We start from the raw sequence: 24,678 nt of genomic DNA on the forward strand, positions 1-24,678 counted from the left end.
ATAACATAAGATTACTTATTTGATATTATCGGATAAAATTCCAAGTTATTGTTTACCACAAAACTTTTAACCATTTGAAAGTGAATTTGCAACTTACCAAATTATTCAAGTACTAAAAATGGTTGAAATGAATTTTGTAAAAAAAAAAGCTCTTAAAATTTAGTTGTTGCACCAAAAAAAAAAAACTCTTAAAATTTTTAGTTATTAATGCATAAACTTATTAATCATCCATAGTATAGATTAAAGATAGGTACTACCTTTTTATGTATCATTATTACTATTATTAACCTGAATTATTTATTTATTGAGTAAAAAATTGTAACTGTTTTTCTATAAAACATCCAACAGATTAGTCTTTGGTTTACTATTAAGAGAGAAGAAACCTCTTTTACAGGGTCTTGCTATCTTTCTTCTTCTCTTTTTAACTCTCTTTCTCTCTATATCTCTGTAAATGTATGGTGAATGGTTAGGTGAAACTGGCCTCAACGAACATGTATTTATTCATCATTGCTTAAACAGAATCTGAACTCAGGATCAACGTCCATTGCCCAAGCGAACTTAGCCAGAAGAGACTTGTTAAATATCTGCAATAGCAAACACACAAGTTTAAATTTCAAATGTTGTAAGTCTGTGACACTATGTTGAAGCTTTTGATAGTACCTTCTCAATGGGGACATCGTGCCGTTTGCACCATGCAACAGTGATCCTAGGATCCATGTAATTGATCTTAGATGTGCCCAATGCAACGGTTTTCATATCTTCCTTCGTTTGCATATCCCTTTCCATCTTCTCGATCTTACCTTGCGTTTGCATTATCTTCTTCTCCAATCTGTTATTCCAATGCGGAAGTTGTTTTCATAGAGATGCTTATGCGATAAATAATGTGTGTGACAAGAGGTTTAGATATTACGCTTCAGGTGTTAAGTTCCTCTTTCTCTTTCCATCAGATCCCATTAATGGTGTTCTTCCTTTTTTAGCCCTGTTGAGATCAATATTCAGCTCTTTTATTTGCTCCTGCAGAGAAAATACAAAGATCTTGAGACTGAGAAAGTTGAAATTGTATTTTGATCAAAGTTAATTGGGATTTGCTTATATTATACCCTTAGTTCTTCTATTTTCACAGCCAGCTTCTCGACTTGTGCTCCGTGAGATTTTGACACAGTACGTTGATGGTTACAAATGATAGCAACCTAACCAAAAAGATAAGATACTCATATTCTCTTATCTGTGAAATAGCAGAGAGGATAACTGTCATTACCTCCTTGTTTGCTTGCTGATAAACCACCACTTTTTCAGGAACATCACCATCTCTGGTTTCTTTACTCAACTGTCATAGCATCCAATCAAAAACGGCTTAAAAATAAATTACTCAAGAAAATGGAAAATATAACCTATATCATTAGGATTACAACAACTGAGTAATAATATATGTTTGTATCACTAGGTTTTTAATCCATACGTGCAAATACAATTTTTAAAAAGGGTAAGAAGTGACAACATACCATTAAATCCAATGTGATGGATGCATTATATGTACGGAAGACTTTGGCTGTGAGACCAGCCATAAGCTCCTTAAGATGAGCATTGAGTTTTGAAGTATCTAGCTCATCAAATAGATCATCGGTTTTCGATTTTCCTGGATAGAAGACAAAGCAAAAGTCATTTATCCAGTTTCCAAAGGTCAATTATAAGATTAGATAGCCGATTTAATAATTTACTAACCCGCTTGGAACTGCCCAATTGCCTTATACACCAGAGGCTCAACCTCAACTGTGTTTACATACTGAATAGAGTCCTTACCAAGGAAGTCAAACTGAAAATGCCAAAGCCGATACCATAAGTCACTATAATATGCAACAAAAAAGCCTTGTTGACCAAAAAAAAATCAGTAAGCCAGACATTCTAGTACCCTCGCAGATATATTCTGCAGTCAATTTTGTTCAGGTTGAGATCAAGTATATACCTTTAACTTATTTGGAGGAATACACTCCACATTTCCTACTTTCAATGTACAGCAACCAACAGTATCTGCCTCATCGTCATCCTATACAATAAAAATATGATGACCAAGAAAGAAAAATGTGAGAGAATTGCTTGAAATTCTAGAAACATGTTCTATGAGTAAGAAGCTGGTTTTATGGAGTAATGGTCTCTTATAAGCCAAAACCAATGATAAAATGAATAATAAGAAGGATCTCTTTAATTAAAGAAGAATCTTTGTTAAATTACCTTCTCATTTCCAGCCCTAAGGGCTAGCTTATCGATGAGATATGTCGCAACTGCTATTTGCCGCTTTGTTACATCCTTGTTATTAAAATCTTTGGTGTATGCTGCTCTAATACTCCCTATATAGTTCTGCAAACAGGTCGTAGGTTGCTTGATAAGATAAGAAAAAGCAGGATGGTTTACAAAAAAGCTTTAGCGGAATCAAAAGCTCATTACATGTAGCTTCCTCGCTTTCTCATACTTCTCCTTGTCGCTTTGTCCCTTCAACGAACTGCTAGCTGCCAAGAATACATACTTGAACTCTTTTGGATTGATAGGATCATTCCAAAAAGCAAGCCAGGTAACAGTATTGTCATGCTTAACTTCTTTCCATCTGAAAAAAGAACAGCACTCTTAGAATCAGATCAAAGAAAAAACAAAACATGTGTCTTTTTCAAAGGGAAGCACATAAAAACAAGACCTTTCACCAGGGATAGGGCATTCTGGAACAGGCGCCTCTTTACCAATGTTGATTGTAATATCACAAGGACGAATCCGCTTTTTCAGTTTCCCCATCTTGAACATAATGACGCAGAAGAGAAAATTATTAAAATGAGAATTAACTATGGAAGTTGGGGGAACAAGGAAGAAAAATGTTCTAAATGTGATACTACAGTATACAACATAATAATATAGGTTAAGGATAATGTAAACAAAAGCAGCAAAAATATACCTTAGGATGTTCTCCCCGGCCTCGAAACAACCCAGGGGGCTCAACTCTGAAATTTCCAATCTGGAATTGTTGCAAATTATGGTTAGCAAATTTTGAGAAGCTGGAATAGATTTCTATCAACAATAAAAAAGAAATTACCCTCTCCCTGACACCATCAAGAACAGCCCACATGTATTTCTCCTCCTGCTTTAATTTCTCCTCTTTCAAAATCCTTTTCTCCTGTACATCATTAGCATTATACATTATCAACAACAGCTCCATCAGAGAATCAGAATAGCATACTAATGAACTTTATCTTATATAAACTGTTTACTTACTTCTGCAGTCATTAGTTTCTTTGTCTCCTTCTCCTGTATATACCATTCATATATGGGAGTGAAGTCACAATCATCCAAATTTTTAATTATATGGTTCTTTCCAAGTAGTCTCCGCCAATCATTCCAGAAATTCTCTCTGAACTTTGGTTTATTGTAATATTCTGTTTCCCTCATCACCGCAAACATAGTTGCAACCTGCAGACAGAAATGACGATATTATCAGCTCACCACTCATGACTATGAGCAAGCATACAAAAACACTCTGGGCAATGAGATGAAAGTCAACGGCTGCAGAAACTAAGCAAAGAAAACTATCATGGGACAGAGACACAGAAAAAAAAGACAGAGAAAGGACCTCTTCTTGTTCAGGAGTTAAGTCAACAGGCTTTCCCTGATACAATATCTTAACCCCATGACGCTTATATGAAGGTGGAAAAATGACACCATTGTGCTCTAGAGTTTTCCATTTCGTTTGCCCATCTCCAGAAGGTAATGATTTTGAAGATTTCGAATACTTAGAATCTTTCACCCATTTGTTGGGCTTTTTAGCTATTATTCTGGATGAAGAAGCGATCGTTTTACTAGAACTTGGCTTCGCGGAGGAAAATTTTGAGGAATCTGACTTTATCCTTGAGGCAATAGGAACATGATCATCATCATCTGAGTTATCTTCTTTAACAATTGCTTTGTTAGCTCTCAACGGCTTTGATGCATCCAGATTCTTTCCTTTGGCATCTTGCGTAGCTGCATTATGTGAACCTTGTTCCACTTTCACTGGTCTAGCTGGCTCTGACAGCTTGAGCCTCTTAACAGAAGATTGATTCGAAGAACTCCCCTTCTCAAGAGGTCTCTTAGCAGGTGCCTGAGAACTGACCCCTTCAGTCTTCGGTTTTAAGCCATTCCGATTGATATTGTTAACCAAAGGTCTCTTCTGTTCATTATGAACAGGCTTGCTACTTGATGTACCCACACTGGTCTTTGTCTGAACCATTGAGGACACGGGAGCTCTCTCATCCAAAACTTTCTTTTTAGTGTTATCGCTCGATCCCTGAGGCCTCATGTTGCTCTTCTGTACTGCTTGCTGCGTATTCCCACGCCCGGAAGAGCTCGGCTGTTTGATAACCTCCTTAGAATCCATTTTAAGTCTGGCACTCAAGGGTTTATCATCCTCAGAATCCTCATCATCAGTTTTGGAGACAGAGGGAGCTTTTCCCAAACCGTTCCTCTCCTTAGCAACAACGGATCTATCATCTCGCAACGGTGACTTCACAGTCGAACGTTGAACAGATGAAGATGACGGTAATGTTGTTGGTTTCATCATTGAACTTCTAGCGGATGAAGAAGCTGACCTATTCGGGCTTGTTAAAGGAGACCTCATTGGTGGTGGGGACTTGGTGGAGCCAATAACCGAGTTTCTCATAGCATTATCAATAGGCCTTGAACGATTTGTGGTTGATGCTGTATTACTGGTTCTCTTAAACACCAAAGGAATGTCATCTTCATCTTCATCCTCGTACCCGTCATGACCATTTGGCACAACTGGCTTCACAAACGCCTCAGTGGCCATACCCAACAAGGCAAGTTATTCACAATCAAAACTGTTGACCAACAAAATCAAAAAGGAAAGAAATTTAATTTTTAGAATTGCAGCAAAACTAAATTAATAAATTTACATACTTTAACATTAATTTGCAAACCAAACCCCAGATATGCATCAAGACATTTCAATTGGTCTGAAGGAAACTTCAACATCTCCAATTATAATCCCATAACATATAAATAAAAATTGATTGAGTCAAAATTCAGAAAATCTGATATGTCAATGAATTGAATACGAACAAAGAATGATAAAACTGAAGCTAAGTTAAATTGAAAACTCGAATTCCCAAATTGGAACAAGAAACCCTAATTTTGAAAACAAACATGGATTTGTGAAATTGAGCTCAAATTCAATCAAAATCTGGACGAATTATTGAATTGATGCAACTACCTGAGGCCACGATGAAATCGGCGATGAAGAAGATATGAATCTCAGGACACGCCTCACGGATTTCTTACCTGCCTTTGATTTCTGTCCGTTTTTGTGTTGTAGAGGCTAAGTTAACGAAAGACTCTGGATCGGTCAGCGAGTCTTGACCCCTTTTGACTTTATTGCTTATACGACGTCGTCTTGGCGGAATGGATTTTTTTTTTTTTTCGGCAAACTATAACTTTGGGTTAGGTTATGAAGGCCCATTTTGGGAGATCCATTAACTGTTTTGGAAAATAGAAGAAGAGATGTTCCAACTGTCCATTTTAAATATTTTTATATTTAGGAAAAAACAGGAAAAAAATGTAATCCTATACTAATATTTGGGAAGTACATCATAAGGATCATAACGTTGATTTTGTAAGAAATTACAATATATGTCATTAGAGAATTCTAATCATAATCATTTTATTCCATGTCACTAATATATATTAACAGGTCAATAGGTCAAACGGGTTTAAAGATATTAAAAGATTTTGTTTATATAATTCATATCATTTGAAAAAATATTTCTTCAAACGATTACACAATTAATATAATTCGAAAATGTTATATACTAATCTATTATTCGAAAATTTTATCGAAAATATTATTGAAAATGTTATATAGTAATCCATTATTCGAACAAGTTATCAAAAATCTATATATACATTTTTGGAGAAGATTGGCCTCAAAAATTCTTTTACAATTTCAATATTGTACATTTAGTCCCTACAAATAAAATCTGAGAAAATATTTTTCTTAACCAAATTTACAAATAAATCTTAATAGTAAATAACATTAATTAGTTATAGCTGATTTACGGCAATATTTCCTAAGATTGCGATAACAAATTTGAGAGATTAATGCTATTAGAAAATAATTAAATGAAAATATTCAATAGGATCTTTCATTCTTAATTGGCTTTATTCCTAAAAATATTTAAACAAAATTTAGTTATTGATTTGCAAATATATAAATCGTATATGTAGTTATAACAAACAAATATTTTCAAATCAAATGGTTTCCTATTTGAATGCTAGAAAAAAAATGTAATAGTTTTTAATGCCATATCTAAAAAAACACAATAAATTGATATATTATTCTAACAAATCAATATTTAATGCTAACAATAAATTAATTTTATTCACGTTTTTAATTTAATGCTAATAAAAATTTAATTTTTTCTAACGTTTTTTAGTTGTGGTATTAAAGATTTATTGCCAAAAATAAAATAAAATTTGAATGCTAACAATAAACATAAATGTAATCGATTTCTTTCCTATAAAAATGGTAATCTTTAGCATATTACTAGCATATTCCATAGCTAATTTATATTTTTTCACTAAATAAATTTCAAATATATTATATTATGATATATTTATACTTGCTTAGTAAGAGGTTTTCTACTCACTCAAAGAAAACCCTATAATTTTCTGAGAACACTATAAATACATCTAAGTCGCATTTTCTAATCTCACCAAACAATAAACACTTCTTTCAAGCCATGTAGAAATAAACACCGAACATGTAGAAATAAAAGTCAAGATTAAACGATTTTGAAAACAATAGTTTGTTTTTTTTGGGTGAATTCAATAGATATAGTACTAACACAGTTTTTGTTTCTTTTATTTTGTTATAAAACCTTTCATATTTTTTGTTTTGTGTTCCATACAAAGATTCTTTTGGTATTGACTAATGATTGAATTTGTTATGTCTAATGCAGATTTTTTTCTTAACTTTTCCTTGAAGTCAACAAGGCTACACTGAACATGGAGCTAGGGTTGTTGGAGTTCTTGCCATGTCTAGAGTAATTGGTGAGTGAAATCTATTGTGATTCGACTTTGTAAAACTATTTTATTCTGGTGGAATAGGCTTTGGACAAGATTAGGTTTGAGTCGTTGACGGACAAGAGCAAGCTCGATGGTCAGCCTGAGCTATTCCTTCATATCATTCCCGACAAGACTAACAACACCTTGAACATTATCGATAGTGTGATTGGGATGACTAAGGCTGGTACGTAATTGATTTCAGTTAAAAGCAATTTGTATTGGTTTTTTGTTTATTAATATTGCATCCATATCATCAGCTTCAACAACTTGGTGGATCACATGGTAATATATTAAATCCTTTGATTGTTTGAATCATAGTTTTACGACAAGTAATATTTATTTTGGTTTATTGCCACGTTTGCAGTTGCTACACCTAAACAGATTAGAGATCTCATGAAGGTGAAGGTCGATGGTTTAACTAATGACGAAGTTAAAAGCCATTTACATGTAACAAATAGTATAATCATTTTACGTTCTCACTATATCATAGATTCATAATTTTAACTTTCTTGATATTTATAGAAATATAGATTGCACACAAGAAGACCAGCTACTCCGGTAGTAACAAACGGTGGAGAAATCCACAACAACTACAATTCATGGTGGTGGAAGGAATTTGGGTGCTGTCGCACGATACAACGAATAATAGAGTTTACGCTCTGGTGGCGGTTCAATCTTCACCGTCGGGAGAGAGAAGTAGACGGCGCTGCAAATCGCCGACAACATCTTCTACACACACCACACCGTCTTCCTCTATCATAGATAGTTCACGATTTGTATGAAAATTGGTTTTCTTCATTAATTTGTTTTGTAACCAAGAATGTTCGTTCGAGGTTTAAGATTTTTGAATAAATTTGTAACGATAGAGATACATTACACACAATTGAATAAAATAAGAATTTTGATCTTTCCAGTTTTATGATAATAATAATTCTTTGTCTCTTGATATGGCTAAATATCATAAAAGACTTTATATTTGTAGTATATAGAAATCAACATCTGATTTGGTGAATTATATTTGTTATACATGGAATTGTGCAATGTATAACACAACAACAACAAAAAAAAAAACTTAAACACTTAGTACTAATATTTATGTTAACCAAATTGTGAATCATTTTTATTTACTAACGTTTAATTTTTATAATTACTTTTCGCATGATCCATTACTATTATATATTTTACAAAGTAAACATGTAAAAATATTATCAATATATTATGCATAGATACTACACATAAAACATTTAAAGTATTATGATATTTAAATTCTATAAAATGTTTAATATTAATAATATTTGAACTCTATAAAATTTAAATATATATATATATATATATATATATATATATTATGGAAACCATTTTTAAAAAAAATTTAAATTGACTCAAATTATATTTCTTTTAAAGAAAAGTATTATTAAAAAGAAAAATAACAAAATGAGGTTTAATTTCACGGAAGAGAGTTATATGGTGGGACGGGTTTGAGTCGATATTAATACGGGACGGTATATATATCACAGGTAAAATCCTAAAATTAATAATCAAAATAATCTTAAATACTTAACAAAATAAACAATATTAAAAAATACAAATAAAAATTTAATTTTAAAGTTAAATAAATCGACATGCGGTATACAACGGGGTAAAATCTGGTGATACTGGGCCAAATAAGTGAATTTATGTGGTTTTTTAAAAACAACATGATATTGGGCCAAATACAGTTAGAAGTGAGCAAACAAAACCCAATATAGCCCACGTAAAAACTTCAACACAATACAAATATATTTTGTTGTTATCAATGACACAATGCAATTATGAATACCTAATTGAACCAAATAATTTGTTAATCTCATATAAACAAAAATAGAATTCTAATGCAGCTAAATATATTTTATATACAATACAATATTCTCTCTTTCTTTATTACCAAATCATGTTTTTCAACCAAGTTAGATTAAACAACATTTAGTTACTATAATAAAATAATCCAATATGATATGGAATATAGATTTAAAATTTATTATCTATATTATTATTTAAGTCTACAAATAAAATATACAACCATTGTCAAATGAAATATACAACATTATATCCAAATAGTAATAAAAATAAAACATTAGGATATATTTCCTTTATTACTATTATATTATATTATTATTTAATTCTTCAAATAAAATCTATAATTTGATTCATACAAAATATTAAATCCCGTGCTATAATGATCTAGTTTTATTTTATAAAGCTGATGCATGTATCAACAATTTTTGAGATGATTACATGTGTTAATATTAGTAATAAATTTTCTTATTTAGATTTCCAATTTCAAACCTTATCTAAAATTTAAAATAATAATATATATGTTTATTTAAACTTCAATTCTAATTTTAAATTCCTATATTAACATATTCTATAGACATTGTTTAAGAAATTAAATTTTTAGTATATAAGTACAAAGAAATCTGAAATTTCCCAATTTATATATTTAAAATGTTTTGAAATATATTCATTTGTAAGAAAAATATTTAAAAAAAAAACATTTATTCTCAAAAAATTATGTGAAAAAATTAATAGGTGTGTCAAGTTTGCATGTAGTTACAGAATTTAAGGATAATGAATATGTCAAATTGACAAGAATTTTGACGAGGGTTAAGAGACACTCATGCTCCAGTGCCGATCCAAAGTTTCTAAAATTTTTGATGCCAAATGCATATCTACCCGATTGGGCCTTTTTGTTAATGTAAATTTTTTTTTCCTACCAACAAATAGTGTTTAACAATGTGATGCACATCCACATGTTCTTATTTGTGTGTTATTTTTTATAATCTTATTCCATCATTCCACGAGACAATCACGTAAGGAAGAAAACTTGTAATAAATACGTGGAATCAAGTTTTGCAAACGGTTTAAGGTAACAAAAACTTGGGCTTGAAGAAATCAACGAACAACAAGGTTTCATTAGCACGTCTCTCCATCACACTGCTCCGTTTTAACTGAGGAAAGAAAAGCCAACCACCGGTCAGACACACAAATCCCACCGTGACCAGCCGCGACACAACCGGTCTCACCCGCCACCGCCCCAAAAAATTCTTCTTCACCAACACTTCAACCACCGTGCAAACTCCATGTAACACAAAGAACCAAGTGACTTCCCCGGTAGGCGGATCACGGGTTACAAAAATGAAGAGCACCTCGTGAGCCACACCGGAGACTAAGAACGTCGCTAAAACACCAATGATCATAGCCCGCTCGGAGTTTACTAAGTGTCCGCAAATTCGCCTCACAGGAGAATAAACACTTGACCGGAGAATAGCCGTGACCGTGAGATTCCACCGGCGACCCCAAAAGTCTTGAAGAGAGGTGGCTAAGTATGGCTCGTTGAATTGAGGCTCGAGGTCGCAACCAAGAGTGATTGTGACTAGAGATTTGAGAAGGGTCAAGAGAATCTCATGCTCTAAGTATACATGGAGAGGATAGAGGCCTAATAGTAGAATCGAAGGGAGATATTGTATGTAATCATACACATGTAACAACACACCAAAGATTCCAACTTTAACTGCAAAAAACCATTTGGGGAAATGGTTAATGGATTTAGGGTTTTGTTGAAGCTTGATGGGTAAGCAAGTCAAGGAAATGAAATGGGAGAGATTTTGGGGAAGTGGGAAAAGAGGGCCTTGCTCATAGGAGAATTGTATGAGCTTTAAACTTGCAACTGAAAGATAAAACGCTGTGTGTGAACAGAAAATCGTAGAGGATAAAAACAGAGGAAGGACGAGGAACAGAGCACATACTGGAAGAACTGAGAGTAATCGAGGTAAACCAGCTTTGATTTTCGGTGATACGTAGTAACAGTAAGATACTGAGATTATTGCAGAAAGCCATACTAAAATGAAGTTCTTGACATCTTCCTCCATCTCTTGAGAACCTTTCTTCTTTTTTTTTCGCTTTGCTAAGTTTTCGAAATCACCTAGGTTATAACTTGATCGTTGCGTGTAATATATATACACAAGAATCAGAATGAAATTAAGGCATGTGGTTTTACAGGTAGATAACGGAAGAAGCTTCGGAGAGTGATCCAGCTTTTGCTTCTATAGTGGTCCACTGGTCCTAGTTAAGTTTAGTCTTGTAATGCAAATTAAAGTTTTTTTAATATTAACTTACAGAATGAGATACATATTAATTAAAATGAAGAAACTTAATTTTTTCGTTAACTTCTAAGTTCTAACGCTGAAACACATACTTCACTTTTTTGTAAGTTTTATTCATTAATGATTTTATGAAATAATGTGATTGATCAATAACCCGAATATTCTTCACTGGGGAAAATCAACTAACTTGCGTTTGAAGAAATCAATGAGCAAGGAGATTTCATTGGAGCATCTCTCCATCAGGTTGCTCCGTATCAACTGAGGAAAAAACAGCCAACCAGCGGTCACATTTACAAACCCCATCGTGAGCAGCCAAGATACGGCTGGTCTCACCGGCCACCTCCGTACAAACGCCGTCCTCTTCACAGCCACTTCCGCCACCGTGCAAACTCCATGTAACACAAAGAACAAAGCGACTTCCCCTGTAGGCATCTCACGGGTTATATAAAAGAAAACCACTTCATGAGCCACACCAGAGACTACAAACGTCACAAAAATACCAATCAACATTGCATAATTAGAGCTCATTACGCCTTGGCAGACATGCCGCACAGGAGTGTAGACGATTGCCCGAAGACTCGCCGAGACTATGAGGTTCCACCGGCGACCCCAAAAGTCTTGAAGAGATGTGGCTAAGTATGGTTCGTAAAAATGTGGCTCTAGGTCACAACAAAGAATATATAATGATGGTCATTAGAATTCTAAGGAGCGTTAAGAGAATCTCAAGTAACAAATATATATACAGCGGATGGAGAAACAATAGCATAGTAGGAGGAAGATTTTGTATGTCGTTATGCACATATAACAAGACAACAAAGATTGCAACTTTAACGGCGAAAACATGCCTGGACAAATGATCTTGAGATTTAGGGTTTTGTTGACGCTGGATTGGGAAGCAAGTAAAGCAGGTGAATCTGAATAGATTTGAAGGTAGTGGAAAAAGAGGACCTTGATCGAAGGAAAAGAGGATGAATCTTAAATTGGCAATAGCGGATAAGAAAAACGCTGTGGTGGAAGAAAAAATTGAAAAGGAGAAGAACAAAGGAAGAACAAGTAACAATGCACAGACTGGGAACATAAAGACTAATCGAAAAACACCAGATTTGATTCATGGTGGTAAGAAGTAACAGTAAGATACAGAGATTATTGTTAAAAACCCTACTTTGATCAAGCTCTTGATTTCTTCCTCCATCTCTCAGATTTTTTTTTTTTTTTTTTGTGGATTGTTGAGTTTAAGCAATAACAAAGGTTTTAATATTGGTTTTGCAACAACTACAACCCACCCACTACTTCCCTTATGTCAGTATTAGAATCAGTCCTTTGTTTGTTTACAAAAAAAATAAAAAAAAATCAGAACTCTCTAAACGCCTCTATGTAAAAGCTTCATTGTAATTTGATATAGTGTGAATTAGATGAAGAACCAAAAGTGTGCCAACTAATTAATATCCAAAAAAAAAGGTGAGAAACATATAAGGGGTGATTGGTGCAAGCTTTAGAGCATCTCCAACTTACCTCTATATTTACCTTTAAACACTATTTTAGAGGCAAATCTATTTCAACTCACTTCTATTCTCACCTCTAAAATAGAGATATCTATTTTTCCTCAATAAATAGAATTAAACTTTTCTAAAGAAAAAATTTTGAGGAATACATTGGAGTAAAAATAGAGAAAATTTACCTCTATTATAGAGATAGAGGTAAAAATAGAGAAATACATTGGAGATGGTACCGTAACTTTATTTAAAGTTTTAACCGCCAGTTTTTCACAAATCACACTTATACTAATCTATGTGTGGTATTGTCGTAGAGAATATCTCAGATGTATGGTTCAATTGTTCATGTAGATGAGGCTATCGGCGTAAGATGGTAGTTCTCCGTAGTTATCAATATGGGAGAATTCACATGGCTCAACTTCAAGTGAAATTTAACACCTAGACCTAACCGTCCATAAATATGAATCACCGATTTAATTTTAATCGATTAATATAAATTCATACGAGGAATGTCGTCCCTTTTGATGTATCAACTTTCGTAAATACTAAATACTTTTTATCAAAACAAACTTTCGAAAGTACTATTAAGGGAAAATCTAATCAAAAGACTATACTATACCGTAATATTTTCAGTAAATTTAAGTCATATTTTTTTTTCAGGTTTCTTTATTTTCAGTATAGATGAAGAATGCAATTTTGTTATCAAACATCTATTAATCTATTAACAAGATCTAGTTAATAGATAAACAATAATAAATTTTAGTTTTATTCCGCAAAATGATTAGGGTAATCTGCGAGTTAATTTATTTGACCGTCTCAACGAAATGTATATAACAATAGACACACTAGGATTTCTTACTAATAACTCTCGTTGAAACACGATTAACTGCATAAAACGATCTGGTGAATTCGTGATTCGATCCATCTTGCACTTGCACATTATCCAATACTCGTAAACAACCCTATCAGAATAAATAACTTGCGATTAAAGAAATCAATTAAAAACAAGTCTTCATTGATGATGAATCTCTCCCTCAAGCCGTGCCTAATAGGATGAGGGGAAAATAGCCAAACACCAGTCACAAACACAAACCCCACCGTAAGCAGTCTGGACACTGCCGGATTCACCTGCCACCGCTGCACCAACTTCGTCTTCCTCTTCACTGCCACTTCAGCCGCCATGCAAAGCCCGTGTAACACAAAGAACCAAGTCACCTCCCATGTAGGCTTCTCACGTGTCAAATAAAAGTAGAGAATCTCGTGAGCCACACCAGAGACGAGGAACGTGGCGAAAATCGCGAAGAACCTATCCCACTCGGAGCTCTTTGCTCGCCATTTCCGTATAGGGAGGTACACTGCGAGCCAAAGAATCTTCGAGACCATGAGGTTCCATCGGTGACCCCAGAAGTCATATAGAGAGGTGGCTAGCTAAGTATGGTTCATTGAATTGTGGCTCGAGATCACACCCTAGAGTTATACTGACGAGAAATTTTATCAAGGTCAAGGAAATCTCAAGCTCTAAGTATATATGCAGAGCATAGAGACCCAATAGAAAATTCGGAGGAAGAAATTGTTTGTAATCATACACTTGTAGTAACAAGGCACCAAAGATTAAAACTTTAAGGGCAAAAACCCATTTGGGGAAATGGTTAGGATTTCCAGGGTTAGGGTTTATTTGAAAATTGATGGGGAAGCAAGCAAAGCAGATGAATTGAAGGAGATTATGAGGAAGTGGAAAAAGAGGACCTTTTTCTAATGCAAAGAGGATGAGTTTTGGAACTGCAAGACCTGAGAGGAAAAAGGCTATAGTGAAAGAGAAATGAACAGTGGAGAAAAACATAGGAAGAGCAAGAAACAAAGCACAAACAGGAAGAACATAAAGTAATCGAAGTACACTGGTTTTGATTTTCAGTGGTAAGTAGTAACAATAAGTTACTGAGATGATTGCAGAAACCCATACTTCGATGAATAAATTGAGTTCTTCCTCCATGATTAATGGTTATACTTATATGATGTACCACTACAAATAGGAAATGTTTTTTTTTTGATAATCAAAATAGGAAATGTTTACAGTTGTAGTATATAATCGTGGGAGAGCAATTAAAAAGTACAGTATGTTTGTTACACTTTCCTCTTTTATGATATAGTACTATAGTAGGAGTAGTATTTAAAATTAAATAATTTAAGTTTTACCATTTATAGTTTAAAATTTAAATACAAACACTACAAGAAATATCTACATTATTAGCAAGAGATAAGAGCTATTATATGTCATTAATAGCGTTTTCATAAACGCTGTCTTATGCCCCTGTTATGGTAGATCCCCTACATACGATAGCGTTTTTTCCGTATGTTATTATAGAGCATTCTACCATAGCATTAGGCAAACGCTTTGATATAACGACTTATAATAGTGATATATATAAGCTATGATCTATAATTTTTATGATGCTATAATATTCAGTTCCATAACTCTAATTTTATGCGGTTGTTTTAAACTATTTGTATTTGGTGGAACCTGTTTAATTTCAAAATATCCAATATAAATATAATAATAATAATAATAAACATCCAAAAGATATACATCATTTCATAAACCAAAAATCAATTCATACATAACACAAGTCTCAATCCAATACTTAAACTAATATCCTAACTTCTATATACTACTTTTGCCAAGGAAGTTATTGATGAGATCATGCAAAATCCTTACTTCGTTTTCTAGATATTGGACTCGATTCCTCAAGGAAGTTAGCTCAGCTTCACAGGTTGTTGTAGTCTCTTCCTTTCTCTTAGGTTCTCGAAAAATACTGCTACCTTTTCTCTTAGATTTCTCCCAAATACAGCAGTCTTCATCTATGTCACTGTCGTCAACGACGAGATTCATTATATCTTTTGTTAGAACATGAAATAAAACAAGTAAAATTCAGGCTTCTTGACCAAAAAATTATTGAGTCACTTTATTAGTAAACAAATCTCTTTACTCACCTGAAAAATCAACCTGCGATTGAGACATATCTTTAGCCTGAGAAGAGACTAATTCCATTTCCTTTGTACCTTTACTTTCTCCAAGAAACTCAAGACCATCACTTGTATCCAACATCGGTGACTCATAGACATAACTCGAAAACCACTTACTTAGATCAGAAACTTCTGAGAATTCTGAAAACAGAAGTGAAGAACCACATAAATAAAATCAATGCAGTTAAAACAACAAGATATACAGATCTTCCCAACCAGCCAAGCAAATTCGGAAAACAGATTCCAAGAAAATGAGTTACCTTCACTATCATCCATCTCTTAATTCTTTCTATTCGCTCCTCTTTCACCTTGGTATCCTCTACATTGTCTTTGTCCTGAGTGCTTCCGTTAGTCTTTTTCTTTGGCTGCCCGACCTCCACTTTCTATCTCTCTCTTTAAGAGCACTTAGAGAAATCTTATGCAAGAAAAACATTAGAATATAAAAAACTTAGGGAAATTAATAATCAACTAAGAATATCAGCATCTCTTGTCTATATATATATATATAAAACTCTAGCAATCCAAAATCATAGACCAACACAACAATCAATTTGAAACACATATAGAGACAACAATAGCAATTCAAGCAGTTCTTGATCTTGCGAAAGATCAACACTTTATGTCAATTAAACATAACAGTCTACTCTACTTAGAATCATACTTTCATAATCAGCTTAATGGTCCATATAAGCAGATTATTACACTTTCATCTACTTAGGATAATACATTCTCAGTTATTATACCCAATGGAACCTAAATACAAAGAAGGGGACAATGAAGCTTAAAAACTACACGGGCTAAAGAAGAAACGAACTTACTTCCATTGTAATGGTGAACACCAACTTTAGCAAGCATTGCGTAGTACTCAATCTCTGATTTTCTCAACGGTGGACAATTGTGGAGATTGCAATAATGTTTCCTGTGAACAAAACAAGAATAAACAACAAAAAGCTAAAACATTTAGGTATGCACACAAAAAGCTAAAACAAAAGTGGACAATTGTGGAGATAGCAATAATCATATATGAGTTGATAATTGTACCTCGAGACCAACTAATTAAAATCTTAAGGACCTTCCAAAGAAAAACCAGACCTCTTATCTACTGTTCTACCTGTTAATGACCTCAAAGGTAGAATCTTAAGCACCTGCAAGTTTCAGCATCAACACCACAAAACAAAAATCAACACAAAACATTTCAAAACTCTAATTTTTATTCACAACAATTAGATTTTTATTCACAAAACAGTTCTAGTAATACTAATATCAAATAAGATATGTATAGCTAATAGGAATCAGCTTACAGAACGACAAATAATGTTAAGAAACAAGCAAGCCAATAATGAGGCAATTCGTCGAACACCTGGAGGGCATGAAAAGCATCATCAGAACTTCGGCCAAAAGCTTCTAAGAAATCAATCTAACCCAAATAGATCAACTGAACCCTAACAAAATCTAACTCAAGTGCTCATAAATCAATTGAACCCTAACAAAATCGTACATGCGGAGGAAAAAGAAAAGAATAAAGAGGGAGGAGGCTGACTTAATTGAATGGTGAAGCACCGAGCGTCGAAACTGGTTTGGGGTTTCAGGCCAACGAAATCAAAATCCAATATATCCAGAGCTGTATAATCGTAGGAAGAGAGTGAAGAGGTAAAGGAGAGCTAAGGAGAAGGGAATAATCTAGGAAGAAAAGAAGAATCGAGGAAGAAAGCGAAGAGGTAAAGGAGAGAAAGAGGATGGAGAAGATATATAGAAATTAGGGTGGAGGCCGGCGACGAGCTTTACGGTGGAGGCCGGCAACGAGCTTCACGGTGGAGGTCGGCGACGAGCTTCACACGAAATCCCAAATCTCTTTCTTCGATTTGGGATGTTTTTTTTTTTGGAGATATGTTTTCTATAGGGTAAAGTGAAGGGTTTTATTTTTTTGGACTTTGGCTTTAATTTTTTTGGATCAGAGCCATATGGCGCTAAGTGAATTATTTCGCTAAGTTTTGGCGGAACGACTGATTTTAGTTTTTTATTTGGTGATTTTTTATCTTAGCGTTGTTTCAGTGCTATTATATAAAATTAAAATAAAAAACTTATCTTTCATAGCAGTTAGAGAAAATGAGCTATCATCATGTGCTATCAATGTGGAAATTTTTTGTAGTGAAAATATAGAAAGCTGCATAACAGAATAACAGTTTCTGAAAAGCAAATTACCCAATATAAAAACAATTTCAGAAAATTCCATATGCAGTAAGATCAACTCTAGTTAAATTAAAACAAACTGTAATTATGTTTTCATATATATTTTTTCACGACTTGTGTTTTCATATATATAATTAATAAAGTTTAAAATACTTATGTATATATAGATACACACGTTCTAATATTTCAACAGAAATATATTTTTACACTTCATGTAAAAAACACAATATAATGGTTTTACTTTAAAAATAATATTATATGTATATGGATCAAATTATTTTCCTGAGCCATGTGGATATAGTACACTTAGTTGGGGTGTAATTATTACACATTTACACTATATAAGATAAAATAATATACTTTGAAAACACTAGAATCCACAAACTATTTTGTGAAAACCAAATCTGAAATTAAAAGGTACCAAACCGACCAAATTTATTTTTAGCATTGCGGGCGGACACTCGTCATAAATATCCCCAACAAAGTAACTAACTTTTGCTTCACGAAGTACTCAACTAACAACACAGCTTCATATGTGAACATCTCCATCACTCCGCTCCTTTGAAGTTGAGGTTGTAAACAACCAACCACGAGTCTGTCAGTCCAGGGCCGGCTCAAAAAAATTAAAGACCCTAAGCTGAAAAAAACAATTGGCCCTAATTTCTTATATTTATATATATATATATATATATATATATATATATATATATATATATATATATAAATTTTGGACCCTAATTTTAATAAATTTAGTTGAAAAAAAAGATAAAAATTTTGGACCCTGTGCATGAGCACTCCCCGCACATGGGGAGAGCCGGCACTGTGTCAGTCACAAACACAATCCCCTTAAGCAGCCATGATACCATCGGACTTACTATATTATTTGACAAAATTGGCAAACTAGACACCTTTTGAAATAATAATTTGAATAATAGACATCTCTCATAAATAATTGACATAATAGACACATTTCTCTCTCTTCCTCTAATAAAACGCTCTATTAGAGAGGATTTTGTGTAATTACTTAATTACCCTTTTTGTTGTTTTCTACATATATTTTCTTTTTATTTTTTTTCTTTTCACTTAAATCTTTTTAGTATGCTTTGTTAAAAATTACTCATAAACATTTTTATCACAGTAACATATTAATTTTTATTTTTCTAATATGAATCTAAAAAGTCAAAATTAGCTATTTTTATGTGAATTTAATTATTAACCTTAATTTGACAGCTACGAAGTGAGATACAAACAACAATCTCTTAGTGGTGTACAACTATAAAATACGATGGTGTACGATAATGATGCAAAAGGTAGTGTACATGATATTGATACTGGTACATAAAACGATGAGATGGTGTGTCGCGCCATACACCACCTCGTGTGCCGTCTACAACACTACACACTTTCACATATTGTACACTAAGTCTACAAAAGAGAGAACTATTTTCGTCAATGTACGTGATGGTCTCTATGAGATAGTGTACAAACATTAGTGTACGAGATGATGAGGTGTACGAGCGTAAGTGTATTTAATGGTTGAAGAGATATTGTATAAATATCGGTGTACGGGATAATTTAGTGTACATGTGTTAGTGTACACCACGTCTATTAAAAAGTTAATCATTTTCGATCGGTGTACGTGATGGTCTATGAGATAGTGTACAAACATTAGTGTACGAGATGATGAGGTGTACGAACGTTAGTGTATTTGATGGTTTAAGAGATATTGTACAAATATCGGTGTACGAAATTGTTTAAGTAATATTGTACAAATATCAGTGTACGAGATGAATTGGTGTACATATGTTAGTGTACGAAACGATATTTAAAAGTGGTCCCAAAATATCTATTTTTAGACAAGGGTTATTTTAGTCTTAACATACAGTTTTGTCTTTTTCTCTATTACACAAACATTCTATCTCACAAAAAGTTGAAAGTATCTATTTCTCAAATTATTTTTCAAAAGTACCTATTTTTCTAATTACTTTTCAAAAAGTGTCTATTTTACCAACAAACCCTTGGTGATTCTGTAATACTCCATCCGTTACAAATTAAATTATCGTTTTAAAAGTTAAATTTGTTCAAATTAGTTACTGTTTTATGTTTTAATATAGATTTTTCTACAAATTTCTAATTTATTTATCAACGATATCAAATAAAACAATACATTAATTAAAGATAAAATAGAAAAAAGTAAATTTTTTTAGTCGCATGAAAAAATCCATAATTTGAAAAGGATAGAGAATCAGCATGTTTATTATTTTCCAAAATATCATGATTCCACGACTCCCAAGAAAATAAATAAGTCATGCTTGAAATCAGTGAACAACAAAGATTCACCGGCGAATCTCTCCATCGCGCCGCTCCGTTTGAACTGAGGGAAAAACAAGCAACCAGCGCTCAAAACCACAAAACCCACCGTGAGCAGTCGTGAAACAGCCGGTCTCACCACCCATTGCCCCACGGACGTTTCCCTCTTCACAATAACTTCAACCACCGTGCAAACTCCATGTAACACAAAGTACCAAGTAACCTCCCATGTAGGCGCTTGACGGGTTACATAGAAGAAAACTAACTCATGAAGCAAACCGGAGACGAGGAACGACGCCAAAACACCAACAATTATAGCCCGTTTGGTGTTCATTATGTGGCTGCATACTCGCCTTACAGGGATAAAGACGCTTGACCGGAGAATAGCTGAGACCAGAAGATTCCACCGACGACCCCAAAATTCTTGAAGCGAGGTGGCTAAATATGGTTCGTTGAAAATTGGCTCAAGGTCGAACCCAAGAGTGATAGTGAGCAAATCTTTGAGGAGCGTTAAGGGAATCTCAAGTGATAGGTATGTATGCAGAGGATAGAGACCCAATAGCAGAATCGGTTGCAAATACTCTATGTGACTATACACATGTAAAACAACTCCAAAGACTAAGACTTTGACAGCAAAAACCCATTTGGGAAAAGGATCTTGAGATTTAGGGTTTCGTTGCGGGTGGATGGGTAGACAAATGAAGCAGAGGAATTGGATGAGATTTGGGGGAGTTGGGAAAAGATTACTTTTATCAAAAGCAAAGAGTATGAGCTTCAAATTGGCAATGGATGTGAAGAAAGTCGATGTGATGAATGAGAAATGCGCAGATGAGAAAAACAGAGGAAGAACAATAAACAGAGCACATACGGGAACAAAACAGATTAATCTATAAACACCAGCTTTGATTTTTTGTGATACGTAGTAACAATAAGATACTGAGATTATTGCACAGGCCCAAGCTTTGATGAACGTTTTGAGCTCTTCTTCCATCTATCTCATATCTTTTTTTTTGTGTTAATGGAATTTTGCAATCACCGAGCTGGGTTATAATTGGTTGTTTGCGTGAATAATAAGTAACAATCTCTCAGATTTGTTGTGTTTGTGACTTGTGAGTTTTCTTGTAAGGTTTTAAGTTAAGTGTTGCGTGTATAATAAGTAATGGGGATGAATTAAACCTTAAACCCTAAATAGCAAGAAGTTAAGGCATGTGCTCGTATACATTAACGAACCATGTTTGCTTCTACGTTCTGTCTAATGAGGCTGGTTTCAATGGGATCAGTGTGATGTACGATATAACAAAACACTTATTTCATTCTTCAGTTCCAAGTGAAAACGAATTGTCAAGTACTACCATTCAGCGCAGTTTTTCTGGGGCATGTAGAGACCAAGAGACATGCTGGCAACATCTTAAAGATTGTAATAGACAAAACAAAATCAAACCAAAATTCAAACTCTTTAAGATGTTACAATCTTTATTGCCAACAAAGTAAATAACTTGTGCTTAACGAACTCAACGAACAACACAGCTTCATATGTGAATCTCTCCACCACGCCGCTCCTTTTAAGCTGAGGTGTAAACAACCAACCACCAGTCACAAACACAAACCCCACCGTAATCAGCCGCGAAACCGCCGGACTTAACCTCCACCGCTGCATCACCGTTGTCTTCTTCTTAACCGCCAATTCAGCCGCAGTACATACGCCATGTAACACAAAGAACAGAGTAACTTCTCCAGTGGGCATCTCACGTATCATATAGAAGAAGAGCAATTCATGAACCAAACCAGAGACGATGAACGCCGCTAAAATCCCCGGAAACAGAGCCCACCCGGAACTCATTTTGCGTTCAGAGACTCGCCGCATTGGAGCGTAAACTGCTGGACGGAGAATCGCCGGAACCATAAGATTCCACCGACGACCCCAAAAGTCTTGTAGAGATGTGGCTAAGTATGGTTTATTGGACTGTGGTTCAAGATCGCAGCCAAGAGAGATAAAAACAACAACTTTAACGAACGTTAAAATAATCTCAATCTCTAAGTATAGATGCACAAAATAGAGACCTAGTAGTACAGTCGGAGACAGATTTTGTCTGTAACCATACAAATGTAACAACACACCAAAGATTGCAACTTTAATGGCGAAAACCAATTTAGGCAAATGGTTTTGAGATTTAGGGTTTTGCTGAACCTTGATGGGGAAGCAAGTGAAGCAGAAGAATCGAGAGAGATTGGTCGGAATTGGGATTAAAGGACCTTTATCGAAGGAGAAGAGTATGAGTTTGAAATTAGCAAGCCATGTGAGGAAAAACGCTGTGATTAAAGATAAATGCAGAGATGAGAAAAACAGAGGAAGAACAAGAAACAGAGCAAGAACAGGGGAAACAGAGAGGAATCGAGGAACACCAGATTTGATTCTAGGTGGTAAGTAGTAACAATAAGATATCGAGATTATTGCTGACACCCATACTTTTATCAAGTTCTTGAGTTCTTCATCCATCTCTCAGATCTTTGTTTGTGTTGTTGATGTGTTTTTTTTTGGCAATGAAGCTATTTTTTTTATTTGTCTTGAATGGGAAAAACTATAGTTACATGGTTACAGAGACAACCACAATTACATAAAGTAGGTGATATGTAGATTAAAGGCTACAAAGAAGAGCATTAATATCGAGTCCTTGGGTAGTCGTTGAGAGTTGAGTAGTAAATGGTTGTAATATCCCAAACCAACAAATAGTGGAAAATATCTCCTTGGAATGAGGATCGGAGAATGGTTAGTCATTTGGTCTTAGTAAGAATGGATTAAAGGTTTCATGCAACATTATTTTGGTGACTTTGGTCGCGTGAGAAAGTAATAATAACAAATAAGAATACTTGTTAGTTTTTTGGGCAAGGACACAATAATCTTTGGTTAAGCTCTTTTTGTATAACCGCTAAATCTCATCATTAATGATATTTACATTCTTACGAAAAAAGGTATCGTTGTTAGTTTTACAACAGTGTTCGGAAATAAGCCGTAACTAAAATTGGTAGAAGATTAATGCATTATATAGATTTTCGTCCTTGGATTTTTAATCATTCTACCATTTTTCTCTCCAAAATCCCATGATTCTAGCAACTTCATAAAATGTAGGGAGACTCACAAAAATGCCCCTTTTTCAATATCCCTTTTCAAAAATACCCCCTCCCTAATAGCTTTCCTGAAATTGATCATTTTACCCTTAATGAGGCTTTGAATCAGGTTATAACCTAATTAAAAAAAAAAAATCTGGGCACGCCGTCACCCATATCCACACCCACAGGTTCTTAATCGAAATTTCAATTGCTGATCAAATCTTCATCATTCATCCGTTGAGAGTCAAATTGAGAGTTAAATCGACCTTCTTCTTCTATCAATATGATGAATCTCTCCGATCTGGATTCAACTCTTTGTAATCACACAAAAATCCTCTTTAATCTCTTCTTCTTCGGCGTAATTTTGATTTCACAGTTTCAATTTCGATTTCAAAATCAATTGTTGTTTCTGTTTGTGGAGTGATGAATCATGGGACTAGATTGTTGTTTATGTGCAGTGGATTACATCTTTTGTTTTCTGGAGAAGAAAGGCTCGTCAACTTACTTTTGCTTTACCACTTTTTCTTTCTAGCACACGAGTAAAGTACATTAATAACACTTTCTTTTGTCCATTATTAAACAATTTGATTCTTGCATAATGGCCTAATGAGTACATGTGTTAATTTATAAGACTGGAAAGACCTTAAGATTTGATATTATATTGTTTAGTTTGAGTTTTATGTGGTTTTGGTGTTTCTGATTTGTGTTCATAAGATTTTCAGAGAAATGATTGTGATTTGTGTTGTGGATGTGATCTAAAATATATTGTAAACTCTTTTAAATACACGTTGTAAAACTTTTAAAATATCTTGTAAAACATTTTAAAATTTTTAAAATAACTTTTAAAATACTTTGTAAAACATTTTAAAACCTTTAAAATACCTTGTAAAACCTTTAACCTTGTAAAACCTTTAAAATACCTTGTAAAATCTTTAAATTTTAAAAATCTTATAAAACCCTTTATAAAATATTTTCAGTTTTATAAATCATCTTATACCTTATAAATACTTTGTAAAACCATTAAAAAACCATGTAAAATCTTTAAAATATCTTGTAAACTCTTTTAAAACATGTTGTAAAACCTTTAAAATACATTGTAAAACCTTTAAAATACCTTGTAAAACATTTAAAATACCTTATAAAACTAACATCACTATTTCATCAAACACATGTATTGAGTCACTTGTTGTATAATAATAGCAATCACTTTAACAATTAAAGCACCAAATATAACTATCAATAGTGTTACATGGAATTTTCTTATGTTACAAACTTATAAAATATGCATACAAGTTGAGTAAGTACTTTGTGGTACGTAC

General features: G+C 33.7%; 6 protein-coding genes and 1 pseudogene across 7 annotated transcripts; all 7 read right to left on the bottom strand.

The window, feature by feature from the left end:
• Nucleotides 1-278: 278 nt before the first annotated feature.
• On the bottom strand, nt 279-5,365 carry LOC9302161 (DNA topoisomerase 1 beta). 2 transcript variants are annotated; one of them, XM_021034356.1, is made up of 16 exons: nt 5,246-5,365; nt 3,611-4,853; nt 3,256-3,450; nt 3,077-3,157; nt 2,939-2,998; nt 2,687-2,781; nt 2,443-2,599; nt 2,230-2,355; nt 1,964-2,044; nt 1,723-1,813; nt 1,503-1,636; nt 1,259-1,327; nt 1,101-1,190; nt 911-1,014; nt 661-829; nt 279-584 (listed from the first exon to the last, which is right to left on the bottom strand). In XM_021034356.1, the coding sequence occupies exons 2-16, from the start codon at nt 4,820-4,822 to the stop codon at nt 498-500; spliced, it is 2,751 nt and encodes a 916-aa protein (XP_020890015.1). In that variant the 5' UTR covers nt 4,823-4,853; nt 5,246-5,365; the 3' UTR covers nt 279-497. The 2 variants fall into 2 exon arrangements, with proteins under 2 accessions (XP_020890015.1, XP_020890020.1); XM_021034361.1 differs by lacking the exon at nt 5,246-5,365 and adding an exon at nt 4,933-5,066.
• A 4,304-nt stretch (nt 5,366-9,669) lies between these two features.
• LOC110228514 (probable long-chain-alcohol O-fatty-acyltransferase 4) lies at nt 9,670-11,066 on the bottom strand. Its single transcript, XM_021026167.1, has one exon. It carries the CDS (start codon nt 11,001-11,003, stop codon nt 9,996-9,998), a length of 1,008 nt encoding a protein of 335 aa, XP_020881826.1. The 5' UTR covers nt 11,004-11,066; the 3' UTR covers nt 9,670-9,995.
• Nucleotides 11,067-11,072: 6 nt separating this feature from the next.
• LOC9300466 (probable long-chain-alcohol O-fatty-acyltransferase 7) lies at nt 11,073-12,568 on the bottom strand. Its single transcript, XM_021026160.1, is given in 2 exon segments — nt 11,073-11,915; nt 11,917-12,568. Coding segments are annotated over 2 exon segments (1,026 nt in total). The 5' UTR covers nt 12,430-12,568; the 3' UTR covers nt 11,073-11,402.
• Nucleotides 12,569-13,520: 952 nt separating this feature from the next.
• LOC9302163 (probable long-chain-alcohol O-fatty-acyltransferase 6) lies at nt 13,521-14,720 on the bottom strand. Its single transcript, XM_021016234.1, is given in 2 exon segments — nt 13,521-14,158; nt 14,160-14,720. Coding segments are annotated over 2 exon segments (1,050 nt in total). The 3' UTR covers nt 13,521-13,669.
• Nucleotides 14,721-15,400: 680 nt separating this feature from the next.
• LOC9302164 lies at nt 15,401-17,655 on the bottom strand (annotated as a pseudogene).
• A 2,498-nt stretch (nt 17,656-20,153) lies between these two features.
• Nucleotides 20,154-21,443, bottom strand: LOC110225939 (probable long-chain-alcohol O-fatty-acyltransferase 5). The gene has a single exon (XM_021016350.1). It carries the CDS (start codon nt 21,240-21,242, stop codon nt 20,214-20,216), a length of 1,029 nt encoding a protein of 342 aa, XP_020872009.1. The 5' UTR covers nt 21,243-21,443; the 3' UTR covers nt 20,154-20,213.
• A 143-nt stretch (nt 21,444-21,586) lies between these two features.
• On the bottom strand, nt 21,587-23,366 carry LOC9302165 (probable long-chain-alcohol O-fatty-acyltransferase 5). Its single transcript, XM_021016349.1, has one exon. It carries the CDS (start codon nt 22,746-22,748, stop codon nt 21,708-21,710), a length of 1,041 nt encoding a protein of 346 aa, XP_020872008.1. The 5' UTR covers nt 22,749-23,366; the 3' UTR covers nt 21,587-21,707.
• Between the last annotated feature and the right edge of the window lie 1,312 nt (nt 23,367-24,678).

Source organism: Arabidopsis lyrata, assembly GCF_000004255.2.
Source record: "Arabidopsis lyrata subsp. lyrata unplaced genomic scaffold ARALYscaffold_8, whole genome shotgun sequence".
Taxonomy (NCBI): Eukaryota; Viridiplantae; Streptophyta; class Magnoliopsida; order Brassicales; family Brassicaceae; genus Arabidopsis; species Arabidopsis lyrata.